The sequence below is a fragment of the Pelophylax lessonae genome (genome assembly GCF_965119305.1).
Source record: "Pelophylax lessonae genome assembly, chromosome: 4".
NCBI classification, from domain to species: Eukaryota; Metazoa; Chordata; class Amphibia; order Anura; family Ranidae; genus Pelophylax; species Pelophylax lessonae.
The window spans coordinates 344,768,720-344,787,960 of record NC_138771.1 but is presented as its reverse complement, the minus strand read 5'-3'; the positions used below and the strand labels follow the sequence as shown (position 1 = coordinate 344,787,960).

Below are 19,241 nucleotides of genomic sequence, written 5' to 3'. Positions count from 1 at the left end.
TATGACTCTAGATGTCTGAGAGCTTCTCCACAATTTCCTGTATTCCATTTCATGTTAAATATTGAAACATCCATGTGTAGTATATCTTACCACCCCTTTTATATGTGTGACAATCTTAAACTTCCATCCATTTGTTTTCGTGTACTTCATTATTCCCCTCCAATTCCAAGGAAGAAAAAAAAAGGGAGGAGAGTCCCATTAATTGCTACACCCGAACAACCTATCTCTAACTAATTCTGATGAATCAACCCTGGAGTGTTCTAACCATTTGCCCCAGAGTTTTATAAATTTATCTTGGACAATCACCTGTGTTGATAAACCATATGGGGTTTTTTTTTTTTTTTGCAAAACTTAATTTACTGATTTTACCCACAAAGAGTAAGTTGGAGGAGCCATAGAGATCCATTTCTGCACTATATACAACAATCAGAAGAATTGCCGTATACATCTGAGGGGTATAAAACTCTCCATTCAGCCAGCCCAATACACACATCTTGGGCTCCAACAGGACGTTCATTCTGAACACCATCGTTAAATAGTATCCAGGACTAAGGTCCAATACCTAAGCAACTTATGACATCTCCTTATCATATGTACCAACCTCACTTTCACATCGTGGACATAAAGAGTATCCCTCTTATGCCACTTAAAACGTTTCTGAGGGGTATAATATGCACAATGTATAATGAAAAGTTGGGTAAGTCTCTAAGATGCAGAAAGAGATGCATTATTAAGAACACCAGACCACTCCTCATCATTAAGGGGGCCAATATCTGTTTGCCAATATTTCCTGCATCCAGAGAATTTGACTTTGACGTTTTCTGTAGCAATGAACTAAAAAGCTTTATTTGTCCCCACTTAGAAGTTGCTACCAGGGTTTGGTTAAGAATTGGTGTAATATAAACCCAAGAGGTCCATCTCGACTGCATTTGAAAAGCCTGACAAAGCTGTAGAGATATATATATATATATATATATAGAATAAACATTTAGTGGGCAAATTCCTATTTTAAAGTGTGAAAAATCTTTTATAAGTTGGTCATCATAAAATTGCTGGAAGTACACTAAACCTCGCTCTGACCAATAATTAGACAGCCAATAGGGAGGTGCCCTGGATTTCCTTTGGCTTTCGGAAGCAATCTGTAAAACCTGCAGGCACCTTACTAGGTAAGGTGAACAAACAGGTTCTCTTTCTGTAAAGATGGAGTGTCTCCAAGAAAATTTTACTGGTAGAAATGTGGACTGCAGTTACACAATTAGTGATCTGGATCCAAATAGACCTGCTTTATGGGTACGTTGGAACATAATAGCTTTTATATGTGTATTACTGTCCAGTTGATTGAGCTCTCAAGTTGCCAGAACATATATTTATATTGAAGGCTCTGAGCTTTTGTTGTCTGAGCAATGTATCTGTATTGCAATCTTGTCAAGGCACACACTGGAGGTGATGAATTGTGTACTGTGACAACTGCTCAATATGGGCTATCCATGGAACTGTACCCAGTTGTCTGTTCAATTGAAAATGTATTTATTCTAAACGTATAATACAAGACACAGGTATTGTTTCTTAGACCATCAGTTATATGCTTCTAACCTCAGGTGATTGGACACTGGCAAAGCCTTTGCCTGGGACCGTCTTCCAGTATACCCATATAACTCCACCCGCTTTGTGAGGCTCCAGATTTTTTGCTACTGTCCTTAGGTGATGAACTCCTGTAAGAAAAGATTTTTTTTTTTTTTTTTAAGATTTCTTTCCTTCTTCGACTGACACTATTATCAGGATCTGACTGCTTATTGCCTTATTGCTTGCTAGCAGCTTCTGGGTTGGTTTCCATCAATAAACATGATGGGAACTGGACCCCGCAGCAGCGGTGCCAGCCAGTAATGTTGCTTCAGTCTTGGAATCCTTAATTAGATGCTCACCTTGGTACCTGATGGAACAAGTGAGCCTCAATCTGCAATACAGGTCCAGGGCCATTCCTTTGGGATGCAGACCATGAAGATCCTTTCAGGCGTGTGCCCGAGGCCTTGACAGAGCCAGCAACATGGACAGGGTAAATTAGGGTTTTATGTACCAATGCGGGGAAAAGATCATCCTGTGCCTAGGGTGAAAATGGCAAACTTCGCCCCTGAACCCCATCTTTCCTGATTAAAGGGGGGTTAAGATACGGGGCTCATAGTGGTGCACATAGTGAAATGTATGTAATATTTGTGGAATGTACAGAAAAAGTACTAATAGTTGATACACTGCAGCGAACTACAGCGGTAAAATTGGTGCGCAACTATGGGGCTAACAGTGGCGAAGGAGGAAAAAATGCCCTGCGTTCTTTTGTGTCAGTTAAAGGAAAAAAGTGTTCTTTGTCAGTAGAGGGAAAGGAAAAATACGTCCCTGTATCTGTAGCGTCACTGAAAGGAAATTAATGTCTCTGCATCGGTGGTGTCACTTGAAAGCAAATACATGTCCCTGCATCAGTGATGTCACTTGAAAGGAAAAAAATGTCCCTGCATCAGTTGTGTCATTTGAAAGGAAAAAATATCCTTACATCTGTGTTGCGAAGAGCAAAAATGACTGTGTCCGTGAGCAAAAATAACTGTGTGTCAGTGGGAGAAAAAAATGCAGCCTCACTAGCGTCAGTCTGACAAGGACAGATTGGCATCTACAGTATGTCAGTGTAAGGTCATAAATACTTGGTGGTGCCACTCCAGGTTGTGAGGTATAGAGCCCTATTGGCACTCAGGATAGTAGGGATGTCGGCTTAAGAAAAACTCATCCATTGAGCAATGAACATTTTAGCCTGAAATCGCCTTAACCGATCCTAGTATGGATGTATACACATGAAAGCCTCAGTCAATGCAGCTCCTTTTGAAAAGCAATCTGCAGTGAATTTAAAATTTAGAGGGCATTTGACAGGCTCTGGGGAAGTAGTCTATCTTAAACCTGAAAATGCTGACCCATGGGCCTGCAACGTTTGCAGCATGGTTTTGTTCCCTTGAATGGGTAGCGTTTGACAGAAGGCAATCCGTCATTTTTGCCATGGCTACAGCAGGTTTACAGTCCTTAGTGGCTGTATCTTTGTTCAAATGTGTGCTCTGGTAGAGTGATAAAAACATGGCTGAGCTACCTACTTTTACCACCCCCTACTCTTCTGTGCGAATGCACCCTAAAGTCTTGTTTAACAAAATCAAAGTACCCATGGAATTTTATAGAGGTACATCAAGACGAACAAAAAAAAAAAATGTATTGTGAATATCAAATTATAAAAATTCTTCACATTGAATAAGCTGCTTAAAAACAAGCAGCTGATTTACTGTAGACAATTCATACTTTTTCAATCTTTTATCGACAGACGCAGCTCCATCATCTTTAGACCAATGGGTTATGCTCCTCTTATCAGGAATAGGCACTAGGCAGGAAAAAAGCTAAACCACACCTACTGGGCTGTCCCTGCAGGCATAACCCAACGCACACTATCAGAAATCAGTGTTTCTGCCTAGTTTTAGGAATAGGACCTAGCTCCCTGCTGGGACTTCAGTCTTCACTTTTAAATGGGAAAAGTAAGTGTTAGTTTGTATTTTTTATTTTCTGTATCTAGTTCGTTCTTGAAGGACCAAGATCCAGAGGAACTACAAGCAACAGCCAGCTGTGGTTTCACACTGGATAATCTAGATCCTTAAGGTCTTCCAGCCTGGCCAGCGAGCGTGAGCAGGTTATAGTTCATAACTAGACTTTGCCACGAAAGTGCCCCGTCGGAGGGGACGAGCCTGCGAGTGGACGTCTCGCTGGGGCGTGACGAGTCGCAGCTTCCACCTCGCTGACAGCACCCCCATCCTGGGTGGGAGGTGAGCTTTTTCGGAGTGATGCCCGCCTGGTATCCTGGTATGGTGAGTGGATTTTCCCCCCAACCCGCTGGCGGTCTCAGGGTGGACGTGGGCCCCCTCCCTGGAATAGTCGGACACATGGGCTCCCTCGGTTCCTCTAGCCCTCTCGCAGGACTAGTCCTTTATACCCCTCAGCATTCCACTGCCCCTAGCAGGTTTTTACCTTGAGGGGCGGTAATATTGCGGCCATTGGACAGGCTTGCGGCCTGGCTTTTAATTGTAGAGGCAGAGTTTGTTCTTCCTCTTCCTGTGATGTTCAGTGTCCCTTTTTGTTTTGCATAGAACGGGCTGGCAGTCTCCTGAACGGTCTGGTAATGTTTTGCTGGGGTTCCCTGTTGTTTTCCTCATCCACTCTATTAGTTGAGAGATTGAGAGCCCGCTGTGATAGCGGTGAGATCGCGTTTTTGGTGATTTGTAAAGGGGCACTGCTCTTTTCTCTTACGTCCTCCGACAGTCGCCGCCATCTTCATATTCGTCACAATGGGGTATTAGACTTTGCTCCGAAGGAGTAGCTAGGCAACAGAATATGTTAATATAAAAGCTTTAACACATCCCACCCCCAGGGGGTGTTCTCCTCTGTCAATACCCTCCTACTTCCTGTATCCATACCTCAGTTTCAATGTCTAGCTTGTCAGGAGTAGCTGGATGTCTCTATGCTGGGGCATTTTGTCTCAGCCTTTCTCTTTTTTGAGTTTTTGTTTTGAGTTTTTTCTCTCTCTGTACTTAGCTGTTATTTTTGTCAGCATTAGTTAGTTCTTCTGATGAAGAGGATTAGTGCGGGCTGGGTCTCGGGCTGATCCCCCTGGTCGCAGGTTGTGGGTCAGGGGCTTCCTAGCCTGCCATCGAGCGTTCAGCCAGGTACCGCTCCTGGCACAGTGATTGACCCATCCCTGTTCGGTGCAGGGATGATCGGTGAGGTGGCTACCTCACTGGACGCTGTGCGGTTTCTTAACCCCGATTTTGTGCGTCCTGGATGCGACTCTCCCTGCCTCATGTGCAGCTGTTTGTTCGCCTGTGCGGGTTCCCCACGCCATTAGAAGGTAAGTGTATCTATGTGGGGACCTGTCTGTCGGGGGGGGGGGGTGTCAGTCTGGGACTGTGTAACCTGCCTCTGTTCACACTGTTTGGCTCCCTGTCACTCTGACTGCACGCTGTGGGCTGCAGGGGGGGGGGGTGTGTGGCACTGTCGGTGTCAGCCTTTGTACAGTGTGAGGGGCTGTGTGCTGTGGGGCATGTTTTTTTGGCATGTTGGGGCACAATACAGCGATCGCTGCGGCGATCCGCCATGTTTTTTTGCATGGGTGGTGTTGTACTACATCACAGGAGTGGGGGAGCAGCGGTTTCGGCGCCAAACGACGCCATTTTGCCTGCGCTCGCCCCAGCCGCATGTTTTCAATGCGGGCGGCCATTTTTTTGTAGCCTTCCATGGGCTTTGATAGAGCGCCCTGATTTCATCACTTCCTCTTTCCTGGTGTGCACCGATCGAGGGGTCCCCTCAGGTTTTATCTTTCTGGTTTTCCTCTATCCATTGCCTGTATTCTGTTTTATCCCTGTGGGGGTCTCGTTGTGCCTGTGTGTGTGTGCGGTGGGCTGCGCTCGCCGCGCTTGTTAAAGGGGCAGTTAACCCTTTATTCTCCGGCAGATTTTTTTGGGGCAATGGATTCTCAGGAGGGCAAATTTCCTGCCGCCTTGGTGGGAAGCCAGGGGACTGCTGTTTCTCCCCCAGGGGGGGATTTGGCTGCGATTGTGGCTAACCTTGCTGCTCAAGTGCAAATGCTTGTGGCTGCTCAATCCACAAAAAGGTCCAGAGCTTCAATTTCCTCTGGCTCAGAGGGTGATGGTGATGGGGCTGATATGGCTGGGGTCTCCCTATCGGGGTCCCGTTCCTCCCTGGATCTTGTGGGGTCCGAGGTGGAGGCTGAGGTTGAAGGGGTGGATAATTCTCCCCCTGGCTCGTCTGAGGAGCTTGCACTCATGGATGAATTGGTTGCTTCTATTAAGCAGACGCTGCGCTTGCAGGATGAGCCATGTCCTCCACTGCCTTGGCAGCTTATGGGACAAAGAGAAGACGCAAAACATCGCAGGTTTTTCCCTGCACGGATGATTTCCAGAGCGCTGTTAAGGAACAATGGCGTAATATTCGCAAGCCTTTTGCGGTACCCAGTAGGTTCAAACTGCGTTATCCTTTCACGCCCGCTACTGATGAGCGTTGGTGCGTGCCGCCTCGGGTGGATCACGCGATATCGGTTTTGAATAAGTCTACTGCGATTCCTGCTGAGGATACCCCGGTGTTCCGGGATGCCACGGACAAGAGGCTGGAGTCTCTTGCCCGTCATACCTATTCTATTATGGGTTCTATGCTGAAAGCTCTGTTTGCCTCCCTTATGGCGGCCCAGGCAGTCGCGAGCTGGACGCAGGTGCTTAGGCGCGTTTTGGTGGCTGATTCTGCCCCATCGGCGACATTGGATATGGTGGATCAAATCCATCAGGGTGTCATGTATTTGTGCGATGCGGACTTGGATATGGTCCCGTTGGCCGCATGTGTACACGGTGTGGCGGTGTTGTCTCGCCGCTTGGTTTGGTTGAAGTGTTGGTCGGTGGACCAATCTTCGCGCAAGACCTTAGCCAATCTGCCCTATGACGGTTCTCGTCTTTTTGGCGAATCCTTGGATACACTGATAAAGGGGATCACGGGGGGTAAGAGCACGCTCTTGCCCCAATCCCACAAGGCTAAGGCGACTCCCGGTAAGAAGCATGCTTCCTTTCGGCCCTCTCAGGGGTCCTTTCGTGCCTTTCGGTCGCACTACAAGGGCAAGCCGTTCAAAGGTCAGGGCTCCCAGAAGAAGCCGTGGACAGGTAAGCAGAAGTCCGGCCAGTCCGGATCCGCTGCCCACAACAGTGCGGCCTGAAGGGGCACCCTCACCCGGTTCTGGGGTGGGGGGAAGCTTGCTCGGTTTTCCACAACCATGGCTGTCCCGGGTTCGGGACAGGTGGGTTCAGGAAATCGTTTGATCTGGTTACAAGATCGAGTTTCTCTCTCGGCCGGAGAGCAGATTTTTCCCCTCAAATCTTCAACTGTCTCCGGAGCGTTTGCGGGATCTGCACCTAGCGGTGCGGGACCTGAGGGTTTAGGGAGTGGTGGTTCCGGTGCCTCATCGGGACAGATTTCGGGGGTTCTATTCCAATCTGTTCACCGTGCCCAGGAAGGAGGGCAAGGTACGTCCGATTCTGGACTTAAAAGCTCTGAACCGCTTTGTGCGGGTCCGCAAGTTCCGCATGGAATCTCTGCGGTCGGTGGTGGCTGCCCTGGTTCCGGGGGAATTCATGGCCTCCATCGACTTGAAGGATGCGTACCTACACATCCCCATTTTCGAGGGTCACCGGAGGTACCTTCTATTCGCCATTGCGGAGGATCACTACCAATTCGTGGCGTTACCTTTTGGCCTCGCTTCGGCTCCGCGGGTTTTCACCAAGGTGCTTGCACCGCTGCTGGCCTTGTTAAGGGCCCGGGGCATCTCTGTCCTGGGGTACCTGGACGATATTCTGGTTCGGTCTGCGACCAGCCAGGGTCTGGAGTCGGATTTGTCCGTCACGGTGCAGACTCTACAGGAGTTTGGTTGGACGATAAATTATCCAAAGTCGACTGTGTCCGTCAGTTCGTCTTCCCTACTTGGGGATGATCCTGGACTCGGTCCAGGTGAAGGTCTTCCTACCGGACGACAAACTCAAGACTCTTCAGGGAGAAGTCCAGTCCCTCAGGGACGTTCCGTGCTCATCCCTGCGGAAGTCCATGCGGTGTCTGGGACTGATGGTCTCGGCTTTCGAGGCGATTCCCTTTGCCCAGTTTCACACGAGGGGTCTCCAGGCGGAGATCCTGTCCAGGTGGGACGGCGTCCGCAATCTCTAGATATCCAGATTTCGTTGAGTCATCGCACCAGAAGGGACCTTCTGTGGTGGCTCCAGTCCCCGGCGGTGTCGGGGGGGAGAAAGTCTTTTCGTCGTCTTTCATGGACGGTGATCACTACGGATGCCAGCCTGTCGGGCTGGGGTGGTGTTCTGGGCGTTCTGTCCGCCCAGGGAACCTGGTCGGAGGAGGAATCCTCCCTTCCGATCAATATTCTGTGGAGCTGCGTGCGATAAATCTCTGCCTTCAACGTTGGACAGACAGACTGCGCGGCTGTCCGGTTCGGGTTCAGACGGACAATGCCACGGCGGTGGCTTACGTCAATCACCAAGGGGGCACCAGGAGTGCCCGCGCGGCTCGGGAAGTGGCCGACATTCTTTCCTGGGCCGAGACTCATGTCCCGGCGATATCGGCAGTACACATTCCGGGGGTGGAGAACTGGCAGGCGGATTATCTGAGCCGCCAGACCCTGGATCAGGGGGAATGGTCTCTTCATCCGGATGTCTTCCAGATGTTGTGCGCGAAGTGGGGTCTTCCGGAAGTGGACCTGTTCGCGTTTCGTCTGAACAACAAGGTAACAAGGTTCGTGGCAAGAACGCGCGATCCTCGGGCAGACGTGTCAGACGCGTTGGTTGCCCCGTGGCATCAGTATCGGCTGCTGTATGCGTTTCCGCATTTCAATTGCTGTCCAGGTTCCTTCGCAGGTTGATCTCGGAACCACACATGGTGATTCTTGTGGCACCGGACTGGCCTCGCCGTTCCTGGTACGCGGACCTCGTGAATCTGGCGGTCGACGCTCCTTGGCGTCTGCCTCTTCGAGAAGATCTCCTGTCTCAAGGGCCGATGTTCCATCCTGCTTTACAGTCGCTGGCTTTGACGGCCTAGCTGTTGAAACCGAGGTCCTGAAGGATAGGGGTCTCTCTCCGGAGGTCATTCACACTTTGATTAACGCGAGGAAGTCTTCCTCGGGGAAGGTCTATCACCGTACTTGGAAGGCCTATTTTGCCTGGTGTGAGTCCGGGGGGTTTTCACCTCGCACTTACTCGGTGTCTAGGGTGTTGTCCTTCCTTCAGACGGGGGTCGACCAGCGTTTGGCGCTGGCTACGGTCAAGGGTCAGGTGTCTGCGCTGGCCGTTCTCATTCAACGTCCTGTGGCGTCTAACTCTTTGGTTAGTACCTTTGTTCAAGGGGTGCGACATCTGGTCCCTCCTAGGAGGGAACCTTTACCTCCTTGGGACTTGAATCTTGTTCTGTCCGTGCTACAACATGCTCCCTTTGACCAGATCAGGAAAATCTCGTTGTCCATGTTGTCCAAAAAAGTCGCTTTTTTGGTGGCGATCACTTCGGCCCGCAGGGTTTCGGAGCTGGCAGCTTTGTCCTGCAAGTCTCCGTATCTGGTCCTTCATCTAGATAAGGTGGTCTTGCGACCTAACCCTTCTTTTCTTCCGAAGAGAGTTTCGGATTTTCACATCAATGAGGATATTGTCCTGCCTTCGCTCTGCGCGAAGCCTAAACATCCGAAGGAGGTGGAGCTGCATTCCTTGGATGTTGTTCGGGCGATTAGGGTTTACCTGAAATCGACTGAATCTTTCCGCAAGTCGGATTCCTTGTTTGTCCTTCCTGAGGGACCTCGGAAGGGCTTGGCTGCGTCAGCCTCTACCATTGCCAAATGGATCAGACAGACTGTGGAACGGGCCTATGCTTTGAAGGGGAAAGTTCCCCCTGTGCCTGTGAAGGCGCACTCTACAAGATCTCGGAGTACGTCTTGGGCCTGTCGTCATGGGGCTTCTGTGGCCCAGGTGTGTAAGGCGGCGACTTGGTCGTCCGTTCACACCTTCACAAAATTCTACAGAGTGGATGTTCAGGCATCGGCAGATGCTTCCTTTGGCCGCAAGGTTCTTAGTGCGGCAGTTCCTTAGAGCCTCTTGTATGGGCTCCTTGGCTGTTTGGGATACATGTTGTTATCCCTGGGTTATTTGTTTTCCTGGGTTTTTGCTTCTGTTGAGCAAGTTTTTTTATCCTGTTGCCCAGATGGTTTCCTTCCTTTGGTAAGGTTCCTTTCTCTGCTGTGGAGACGGCGTTGCCTTGGGCGCGGCTGCGTTTCCCACCCCTCATGTTTGCACTGCTTTGGGACGTCCCCATTGTGACGAATATGAAGATGGTGGCGACTGTCGGAGGACGTAAGAGAAAACTGAATTTTTGTAAAATCTTACCTGTAAAATTCCTTTCTCTGAGTCCTCCGACAGTCGCCGCCCCCGCCCCTCTTTTGGGGTTGGTTGTATACTCTACTGCTATTCCACTGAAACTGAGGTATGGATACAGGAAGTAGGAGGGTATTGACTGAGGGGACCACCCCCTGGGGGTGGGATGTGTTAAAGCTTTTATATTAACATATTCTGTTGCCTAGCTACTCCTTCGGAGCAAAGTCTAATACCCCATTGTGACGAATATGAAGATGGCGGCGACTGTCGGAGGACTCGGAGAAAGGAATTTTACAGGTAAGATTTTACAAAAATTCCGTTATTTCCATATTGGTTCCATATTAAAGACTACCTTCGTGAACATCCTGGTGGGGCAGATGGCTACTGAATGGGTGAAGTAACTTGGAAGCTGAACGGCTTCCCCCTGCGGTGCTGGAACTAATGGACCAGTTGGCTCAAGCCCTGTTGTTAATGTGTGATACGTCCCGGGATTCAGCTCCATTAGTGGCTGGGGCGTCGGCGGTGGGAATTGCCATTAGGCGCATGGTGTGACTAAAAAGCTGGTCTGCTGACCAGGCCTCTAAATAGGTCTTGACTGATCTTCCCTTCACAAGAGAGAGGCTGTTTGGATCCTCTCTGGATGAGCTGATCGAAGGGGGTAAGAGTACTCTTCTTCCCCAATCCTCTATGGGTAAGGCGCCACATTCTAGGTGGGTGCCTTCCTTTTCTGCTCATAAACGTCTTTTTCGTACCTCCGGGTCGCAAGAAAAAGGTAAATCTTTCAGGCCTTCGGGGGGGGGTTCCAAGAAGCCATGGTCGGGAAAACCTAAGACCGGCCAGTCTGGATCTGCAGACAAGTCCTCATCTGCGTTAAGGGGCGCCCTCACCCGCTCCAATTTTCACCTATCTCCAGACCGGTTAAGGGACATGCGGTGGGCGGTGCACGATTTGCTGTCGCAAGGAGTGGTTGTACTGGTCTCTTCTCAGGAACGTTTCGAAGGGTTTTAATCTCAGAAAAAAAGGGCAAGGTGCGTCCAATCCTGGATCTTAAGGCCTTGAACCACTTTGTACGGGTACAGAAGTTTCGGATGGAATCCATTCGCACGGTAGCGGCGTTACTGCACCAGGGAGACTTTTTAGCCTCCATAGATATCAAGGACGCATATCTACAAATCCCTATTTACGCTGGTCACCAGCTGTTTCTTTGCTTTGCAGTAGCAGAGGAGCATTCTCAATTTGTGGCATTACCCTTTGGTCTTGCCTCCGCTCCCAGGGTGTTTACCAAGATGCTCGCACCTGTGTTGGCATTGCTGCGCCAATGGGGGATTGCGGTACTGGGGTACCTAGACTATCTCCTGTTGAGAGTGGACTCCCATTCAGCCTTGATGGGCGACCTGACGATCACTGTTTAAACCCTGCAGGAGGTCGATTGGAACATCAATTTCAATAAATCGGCCTTAATACCTCCCTTGAGACTGGGTTACCTGGGCCTGACTCTGGATTCAGCTTTGGACAAGCTTCAAAAATTTCAGGGGGCGGTTCGGTTGCTGTTGGACAACAATCTGTCCCCACCAGTGGTCCCTATAACCGGATGTTTCATCTCTTGTGTGTTCGGCGGGGGACACCCGAGGTCGATCTGTTTGCTTCTTGCCTCAACAAGAAGGTTCAGCGGTTTGTGGCCAGGTCTCGGGATCCTCTGGCCGATGCCACAGATGCACTGGTGGCTCCTTGGGGTCGGTACCGACTGATTTATGCCTTCCCTCCGTTGAAACTTCTGCCGAGGCTTCTACGCAGGATAGAGGTGGAAGGCATTCCGGTGGCTGCAGACTGCCCTCGCTGGTCTTGACATGCAGACCTGGGAAGGTTGGTCGCCAACACTCCTTGGAGACTTCCTCTCAGGGAAGATCTGCTGTCTCAAGGCCCGATCTTCCATCCTGCTTTACAGTCGCTGGCTTTAACGGTATGGCTGTTGAAACCCAGGTGTTGAGAGAGAGAGAGAGAGAGAGAGAGAGAGAGAGAGAGGTCTTTCTGACTCTGTGATTCCTACACTATTCAAGGCCAGGAAGCCGACTTCCAGGAAGAGCTATCATCGTATGTGGAAATCGTACATTTCTTGGTGTGAATCATTGAAGGTGCACCCTTGCTTGTTTTCAGTAGCTAGGGTTTTGGCCTTTCTGCAAAAAGGGGTTGAACAGCGTTTGGCTTTGGGCACTATCGAAGGCCAAGTGTCGGCTTTGGCTATATACTTTTAACGCCCTTTAGCTACGCATGCCATTATTTGTACCTTCATTCTGGGAGTGCAACATATGGCTCCTTCTGAGACGGTCCCTGCTACCTCTGTGGGATCTAAATCTGATATTCCTTGTTTTTTTTAAAAGCCTCATTTTGAGAACATTCAGGAGATTCCTCTGCTTTCTTTGTCTCAGAAGGTTGCCTTTTTGGTGGCTCTCACTTCTGACCGCAGAGTATCTGAATTGGTGGTGTTGTCTTGCCGCTCGCCGTATTTGGTGGTCCACAGACATAGTGGTACTCCAACCAAATTAGTCTTTTTTTCTGAAGGTGGTTTCTGATTTTCATCTGAATGAAGACATTGTGCTGCCTTCACTCTGTCCTAAGCCCAAGCATTCCAAGGAAATTGCCTTGTACTCTTTGGATGTGGTTTGGGCGATAAGGGTTTTCCTGGAGGCCACCGAGTGTTTTAGAAAGTCAGACGCTCTTTTTGTCCTTACCGAAGGACCTTGTAAAGAATTGGCTGCATCTGCTGTGACCATACCCCGATGGATCAGACAGACAGTGATTCGGGCTTATTCACTGAAAGGTCAGGTTCCTCCTTTCCCAGTGAAGGCGCATTCTACTAAAGCGCTGAGTGCTTCTTGGGCCTTTCGCCATCAGGCGTCAGTGCTGTAAGTTTGCAAGGCTGCAACTTGGTCGTCTGTGCATACATTCACAAAATTCTTCAAATTCTTATTTCTCTTTTGAGGGTGTATGTTTTTTCAAGGTGAGCTCCACTTGTTCCTGGTTGAGCTCCATATTACCTGGTTGTCTAGGTTTAGCCATTGGGGAATTAATTCTTTTTGAGTGGTCTTCCCACCCCTCATGATTATTTCCCATTGGTCTAAAGATGATGGAGCTGCATCTGTTGATAAACGATAGAGAAAACTGGATTTTTGTAAGATCTTACCGTAAAAATCCTTTTCTCTGAAGTTCGACAGACGCAGCACCCGCCCTTCTACTACTGAGTGAATGGGTTTTTTTGTCTTCTAAACACTGCTTGCAACTAAAGTGATTACGGATAGCAGTGTGTTTGGGGTTATGCCTGCAGAGACAGCCCCATAGGCGTGGTTAAGCTTTTTTCCTGCCTAGTGCCTATTCCTGATACGAGGAGCATAACCCATTGGTCTAAAGATGATGGAGCTGCGTCTGCCGATGAACTTCAAAGGATTTTATGGTAAGTTCTTACAGAAATCCAGTTTTCATATCTTCATAAACAATTGTCAAATTCCACAGAATAAAAAATAGATACAGGAAAGAAAAGCACATCCTAAATCTATATGCGTTTCATGACCATTCACTTCAACAGGAGTTGATGATATTAATGTGGTGTCCACAATGAATCAGCTTGGAAAAAATGTTTTAAATTTGTTCTAAACCTCACCAGATGGTTACCACCAAAAGGCATGTGCCCTGGGAGCTGTGGGTAGGGCTTCTGGCACCCCAACAGGACAACCACAAAAGGGGAGGGCAGCAATAAGTACCATGCCAATGGAGAATTAAAAACAAACGTGGCCCATAATCACACCAGGGATGGACATGAAATAAACATGAGATCCTAGTGGTGCGGGACCGACATCTGCCTTGTCAATCAGCTGGGAGGACCCCCCCACCCTTGTTTATTTCAGTTGCAGGGAAAACTGAGCTGTCACTCTTTCTTTCTGTCTTTTCAAAAGCTGTCCGATTGCCATCCCTGACAGCAGGGATGAGTTACTGGTTAAGAACCTGGCAAGTGCTGTCTCCTTAACAACAAACTACTCATCCCTGATGGCGGACAGTAGGGATAGGTCAAAATGCAGTAGTATCAAAACACAACCAAGGTGCACTACATAATCGCACTGAAAATCATAACAATCTACAGCTGTACTAGTGTGAACCTAGCCTAAAGGACAGGAGTGTCACTGAATCCGTCATTCCTGCTTTGCTTAAAGCAAGAAAAGCCTCTTCCAGAAAGAATCCTTTATTGCCTGGTGTGGACACAGGCAGTTCAGTCCCAGAGATTACTCTTTGCCTTGCATTCTTTCCTTCAATCAGGATTTGACCAGAACTCGCCTTAAAAGACGGGCTTTAGCCTTGTCCATTCTTTTTTTACAAGCCTCTGGCCTAACTCTTCCTTGTCAAAAGCTTTATTCAAGATGTATCTTGGACCAGGCACCCCTTACAGCACCCTGTGCTTCCCTGGGACCTGTATGTTTGGCCGTTCATTAATCCTTTTTTTTTTTTTTTTTTTTCATGTGTTCTGTACTGTATAAATAGGATAATAGGAATTTTGACACACCTGTAAATTCCATATCTTGGCGTACAGGACACAGGTCCTTCCCCACTTTTCTCTGAGATCTTTACTGCTTGTTATAAAATAAAAAAAATGGAGCCTAAGAGTGGATTGGGTTATTTGGGTACACGGGGCGTGGTCCCAGCAAACTTTTTGCTAGTGTCCAATAACATAAATGTATTTGAGTAGAACCAATTCCAGTACTGTATATACCAAAATATGAAATTTACAGATAATCTGAATTCCAATTTTTATTTATGTAATTCACAAGAATCAATGCTTCCTTTCTATGTTTTTAGGCTCAGAAAGAACTGTTGGATGCAGAGATGGATTTCCACAAACGTCTGTCATCAGGTGAAGACGCAACAGAATTGAGAAAAAAGTTGAGTCAGTTACAAGTTGAGGTGAGCCTGTGTGTAACTTTAATATAGCAATGTGGGTTGTTTTTTGGTATGGGAAATATTTAACGTTCTATTACTCAACATATTAAGAAATGCAACTTGCCAACTATCAGAGTTATAGCAGTTCCAAAACATCAGAATCAAATCGAGGACTTCAATTTAAATTGTTGTTGATAATCACATTAGAGGGTACATAGAGTTCAGTGATCTTTATGTAAGCCCCTGATTCCAAGGAAAAGATGCAGGGAAGGTTGTGGCGGTTAAAAGTGGGCACACATTTATCTTTTCATGAATGATCTAAAAAATGTTGTTTAGTGTGTCCCAGACAGTCTTGTCTTAAACCTGAACTCAAGGCAGATAAAACAGGCATAAATTAATCCAGCTCTATAATCATTAATTTATTATTAAATACATTATTTTAAAGGTGACTTACAGATATGGCGATAGAATACATAGTTACTTTGGTCCAGTTCGGACCAGTGTAACTTTGTATATATTATACCTGGGCAATGCCCCTGAAAGCTGAAAATTAGTACTTTAGTGATCCCCGCTTGCTTCCGGGTCCAGTGTTGAGTGTGTCAGTGCATTTTAAACTCAGGAGGCTGGCTGCTCAGCGCAGGTGCCATTCATCAAATGGTTTGCATCTTCTAATTGAATGTATACTCTGATTGGACAAGGTGGAAATTGTGATGTTTCTGCCCTTCCTTTCTGCTATGTCCAATCAGAAAACTTTTTCCAGACTGGCACCCTATACAGTGGAAGCAGTTTGTGGAGTCGCGAGTCGTGAGATGCTTACCTGGAGCGGTGTACATTTGCATTTACTTTTCTGAATAGCTGTTCACTGTTTACTGATTGACTTTTTTTTCTCCCCCCGTAGACATTTTTCCTGTAATTTATCAAATTTATTCTAAACTTGAGTTATTTCTGTTTCAATATATAAATATATAGGCTGCTCTGTTAGGAATATTGCCTGCTGGACGGGGCAAGTCTGTGCCTACCCAGGTCAGAGGGCGAGGACGAGGTCGTGGAGGAAGGGGTAGAGGGTCGTTAAATCATATGGTTGTGGATCATCGACCCAAAACTATATCAATTTCTGGTTTTTATGAGAAAGAAAAGGAGGAGATGCTGCAACACTTTGCTGTAAGTAAAACGTTAAAGGGTTTCATGAATCGGCTTACTACTTTCTATAATCGGTGGGTCAAATATTTTCAAGTTGTGCTCAGTATCTGCTGTTACCCTTCCACTTACCTTACCCAAACATTTTTTTTTTTTTTTTGTGCCCAATGCTTTTTGTTTATTTTTATTTTTTTTTTGCCTTTAAGATGGTACATCAAATCCTAGGCTGTAAAAGGACAGGAATTATGCATTTGTTTCTGCTTAAACATCCCACCAGGAATATGCTGTATAATATCATCCATTACACATATGGTTACAATACACCTATAGACTGTCCTTGAAGAGGCCAAGATGCACATAGGCTTTAAACGTAAACCAATATCCAACCTGTCTTCCATGAGTGAGAGGTAAACCTCCTCCCAAAGCCAAACATTAATCCCTAGAGGACCATACTTACTCTATCCCAGGAAACTAGTGTTAACATAAAGATTATCCAAAACCTTATCACACATAAGAAATTAACCCCAATAGGACCATGCATACATTGTTGGGCTCCTGAAATACCAGGACCAAAACCTGCCAGGCCCATGCTGATATATCTTTGCACCAAGAAATAAGCCTCCGCTATTTAGGTATATGTTTTTGTGGTGAATTTTTTCTAAAGAATTGTATGTTATTGTCTTACTATAAACTTTTTTTTTTTTTGTAAACAATAGAGATTTGGTGAAGTTGATGACTTGAAAGAAGAGGATTTCCCACCAACTGTCATTTTAGCATTCAAGACAAGGCAAGAGGCTGAAAATGTAAGATTTACATTTTGCAATATTCTTGAAATACATCCTTTGTCAGTGTAAGACTGTCCAATTAAACAAAAAAATGACTTTGTAGTCCATGTACTACTTTCATTGTCTGTGGCAAATACTATCTATACACTTTACATATTCTATATTTGCGGGGCCAGTGGTGCCTGCTGCTCTCAACAAAGCCTGTGAGTTTAGAGAAGAGGAGGGAGCAATTGCAGATTGGCACAGCGCTGGATCAAGATCGGGCTCAGGTAAGTAAAAAGGGGTGAGGGTGAGGAATCAATACACATACCAAAACATTTTCTGCATTAATGTAAAAAATGTTTAGGCTTTACAACTACTTGATTGAGTTCTTTGGTAGAAGGGTTCTACAGCAAGTACAATTTTTTTTGGTTGGGCTGGTGTATGGTGAGCCTGTGTTTTTTGTGATTTCAACACCAATTTTTTGTGACTGCTGCTGAATGTCTCTAAAAGGGTGAATGAGAGAAATTTGGATTTCTTCATCCTCTATTGATGGATACAGGAAGTCTTTAACCTTCACATTATACCTCCTCTTTCTTACATGTAGGACTAGACACTCCTACTTACCAGCGTGCCTCATTTTTTTTTCTGCTAGTTTCCTAGAAGGAAAGATGTTTTTCTTCAGCTGTCGTGTTTTTTTTAGATTTGCTGCTGGAACTTTGTTTCTTTGATTTCAGCTGTCTGGCACAGCCATCCTCATTTTGGCCTTTGGTGTACCATGTCTGGCCCCAACTGGACTGGATGTTGTGAAGATAGCTTGAAAGTGACCTTCAGGAATTGGGTTCAGAATGTGGTACTTTTCAGACTCCACTTATACTGTGGTAACCTTTATTCTTATGGCACCCCAGCGTGCCTTGCCAAAAATAGATTTCTCTTACGTCCTCCGACAGTCGCCGCCCACTTCATATTCATCACCAATGGGGTTATGTCCTTTATTCCGTAGGAGTAGCTAGGCAATAGAATATGTTAGTACAAAGACTTTTAACATATCCCACCCCCAGGGGGTGGTCCCCTCAGTACATAACCCTCCACTTCCTGTATCCAACTCAGTTTCATTTGTCTAGCTGTCAGGAGTAGCTGGAAGTTTCTGTGCTGGGGCACCTTGTCTCAGCTCTCTTTCCTTTCTTTGGATTTTATTTGAGTTTTTTCTCTCTTTCTTGTTAGCTGTTATTTTACCAGCGTTAGTTCTTCGGAAGAAGAGGATCATGCGGGCTGCGTCTCGGGCTGACCCCCCTGGTAGCAGGCTGTGGGTCAGTGGCTTCTCAGCCCGCCATCGAGCGTTCAGTCAGGTATCGCTCCTGAGTTATCTGAACGACCCATCCCTGTGCCGTGCAGGGATGCTAGGTGAGGTGGCTACCTCACCGGACGCTGTGCGGTTTCTCAACCCACCTTCTGATGCGTCCTGGATGCGACTCTCCCTGCCTCATGTGCAGCGGTTTGTTCGCCTGTGCGGGTCCCCCACGCCATGTAAGAGGTAAGTGCATTTATGTGGGGACCTGTCTGTCTGGGGGGTGTCAGTCTGGGACTGTGTACCTTGCCCTGTGTTCACACTATTACGTTTTCCCTATCTCTCACATTGCATGCTGTGGGCTGCAGGAGGGGGGGCTGGCTGCACTCTGTGTCAGTTTTCTGTCTGTGTGAACGGCTGTGTGCTGTGAGGCTTGAGTTTCTCATGCTTGGGGCACATTACAGCGCCGCTGCGGCGGTTTACCATGTTCCTTTTTTGGGCAGATGGTGTGTTTTACTTCACCCTCATGGGGTGTGGGAGCGGCGGTTTCGGCGCCAAAACGGCGCCATTTTGGCTGCGATCGCTCCGGCCGCATGTTTTACATGCATGGCGGCCATTTTCTTGTAGCCTCCATAGGCTTTAATAGAGCGCCCTGTATGCCAGCACTTCCTTTCCTTCAGGAGCACCGCAGGCAGCAGCAGCACCGATCTCTACAGGTTCATTTCTCTCTATTCCCTGTATCCTACCTTGGTATACTTGTCCCTGTGGGGGTCCCTTGTGTGGGGTGCTTAGTGTGAGTGGGCTACGATCGCAGCGCTCTCTTAAAGGGGCGGTCACCCTTTTATTTTTGCTACTACAGGGGCATGGATTCTCAGGAATGCTAGTTTCCTGCCAATTTGGTGGGAAGCCGGGGGACTGTGGTTTCCCCCCCCCGGGGGGGATTTGGCTGCGATTGTGGCTAGCCTTGCGACTCAGGTGCAAATGCTGGTGGCTGCTCAATCCTCTAAAAGGCCCAGAGTTTCAATTTCCTCTGATTCAGAGGGTGATGGTACTGGGGCTGCTGTGGCAGAGATCTCCTTATCGGGGTCTCATTCCTCCCTGGACCTTATAGGGTCAGAAATGGAGGCTGAGGTAGAGGGGGTTGAT

The 19,241-nt window shown here is 47.4% G+C and overlaps 1 protein-coding gene across 1 annotated transcript in view; it reads left to right on the top strand.

The window, feature by feature from the left end:
- LOC309553254 (RNA-binding protein 27-like) overlaps nt 1-19,241 on the top strand; it is a 186,821-nt gene that overhangs the window by 150,741 nt on the left and 16,839 nt on the right. Inside the window, exons 17-19 of the mRNA XM_082254244.1 lie at nt 14,826-14,930; nt 15,876-16,067; nt 16,760-16,846. Coding sequence (XP_082110370.1) covers nt 14,826-14,930; nt 15,876-16,067; nt 16,760-16,846 — 384 coding nt within the window. The remainder of the gene's footprint in view (nt 1-14,825; nt 14,931-15,875; nt 16,068-16,759; nt 16,847-19,241) is intronic.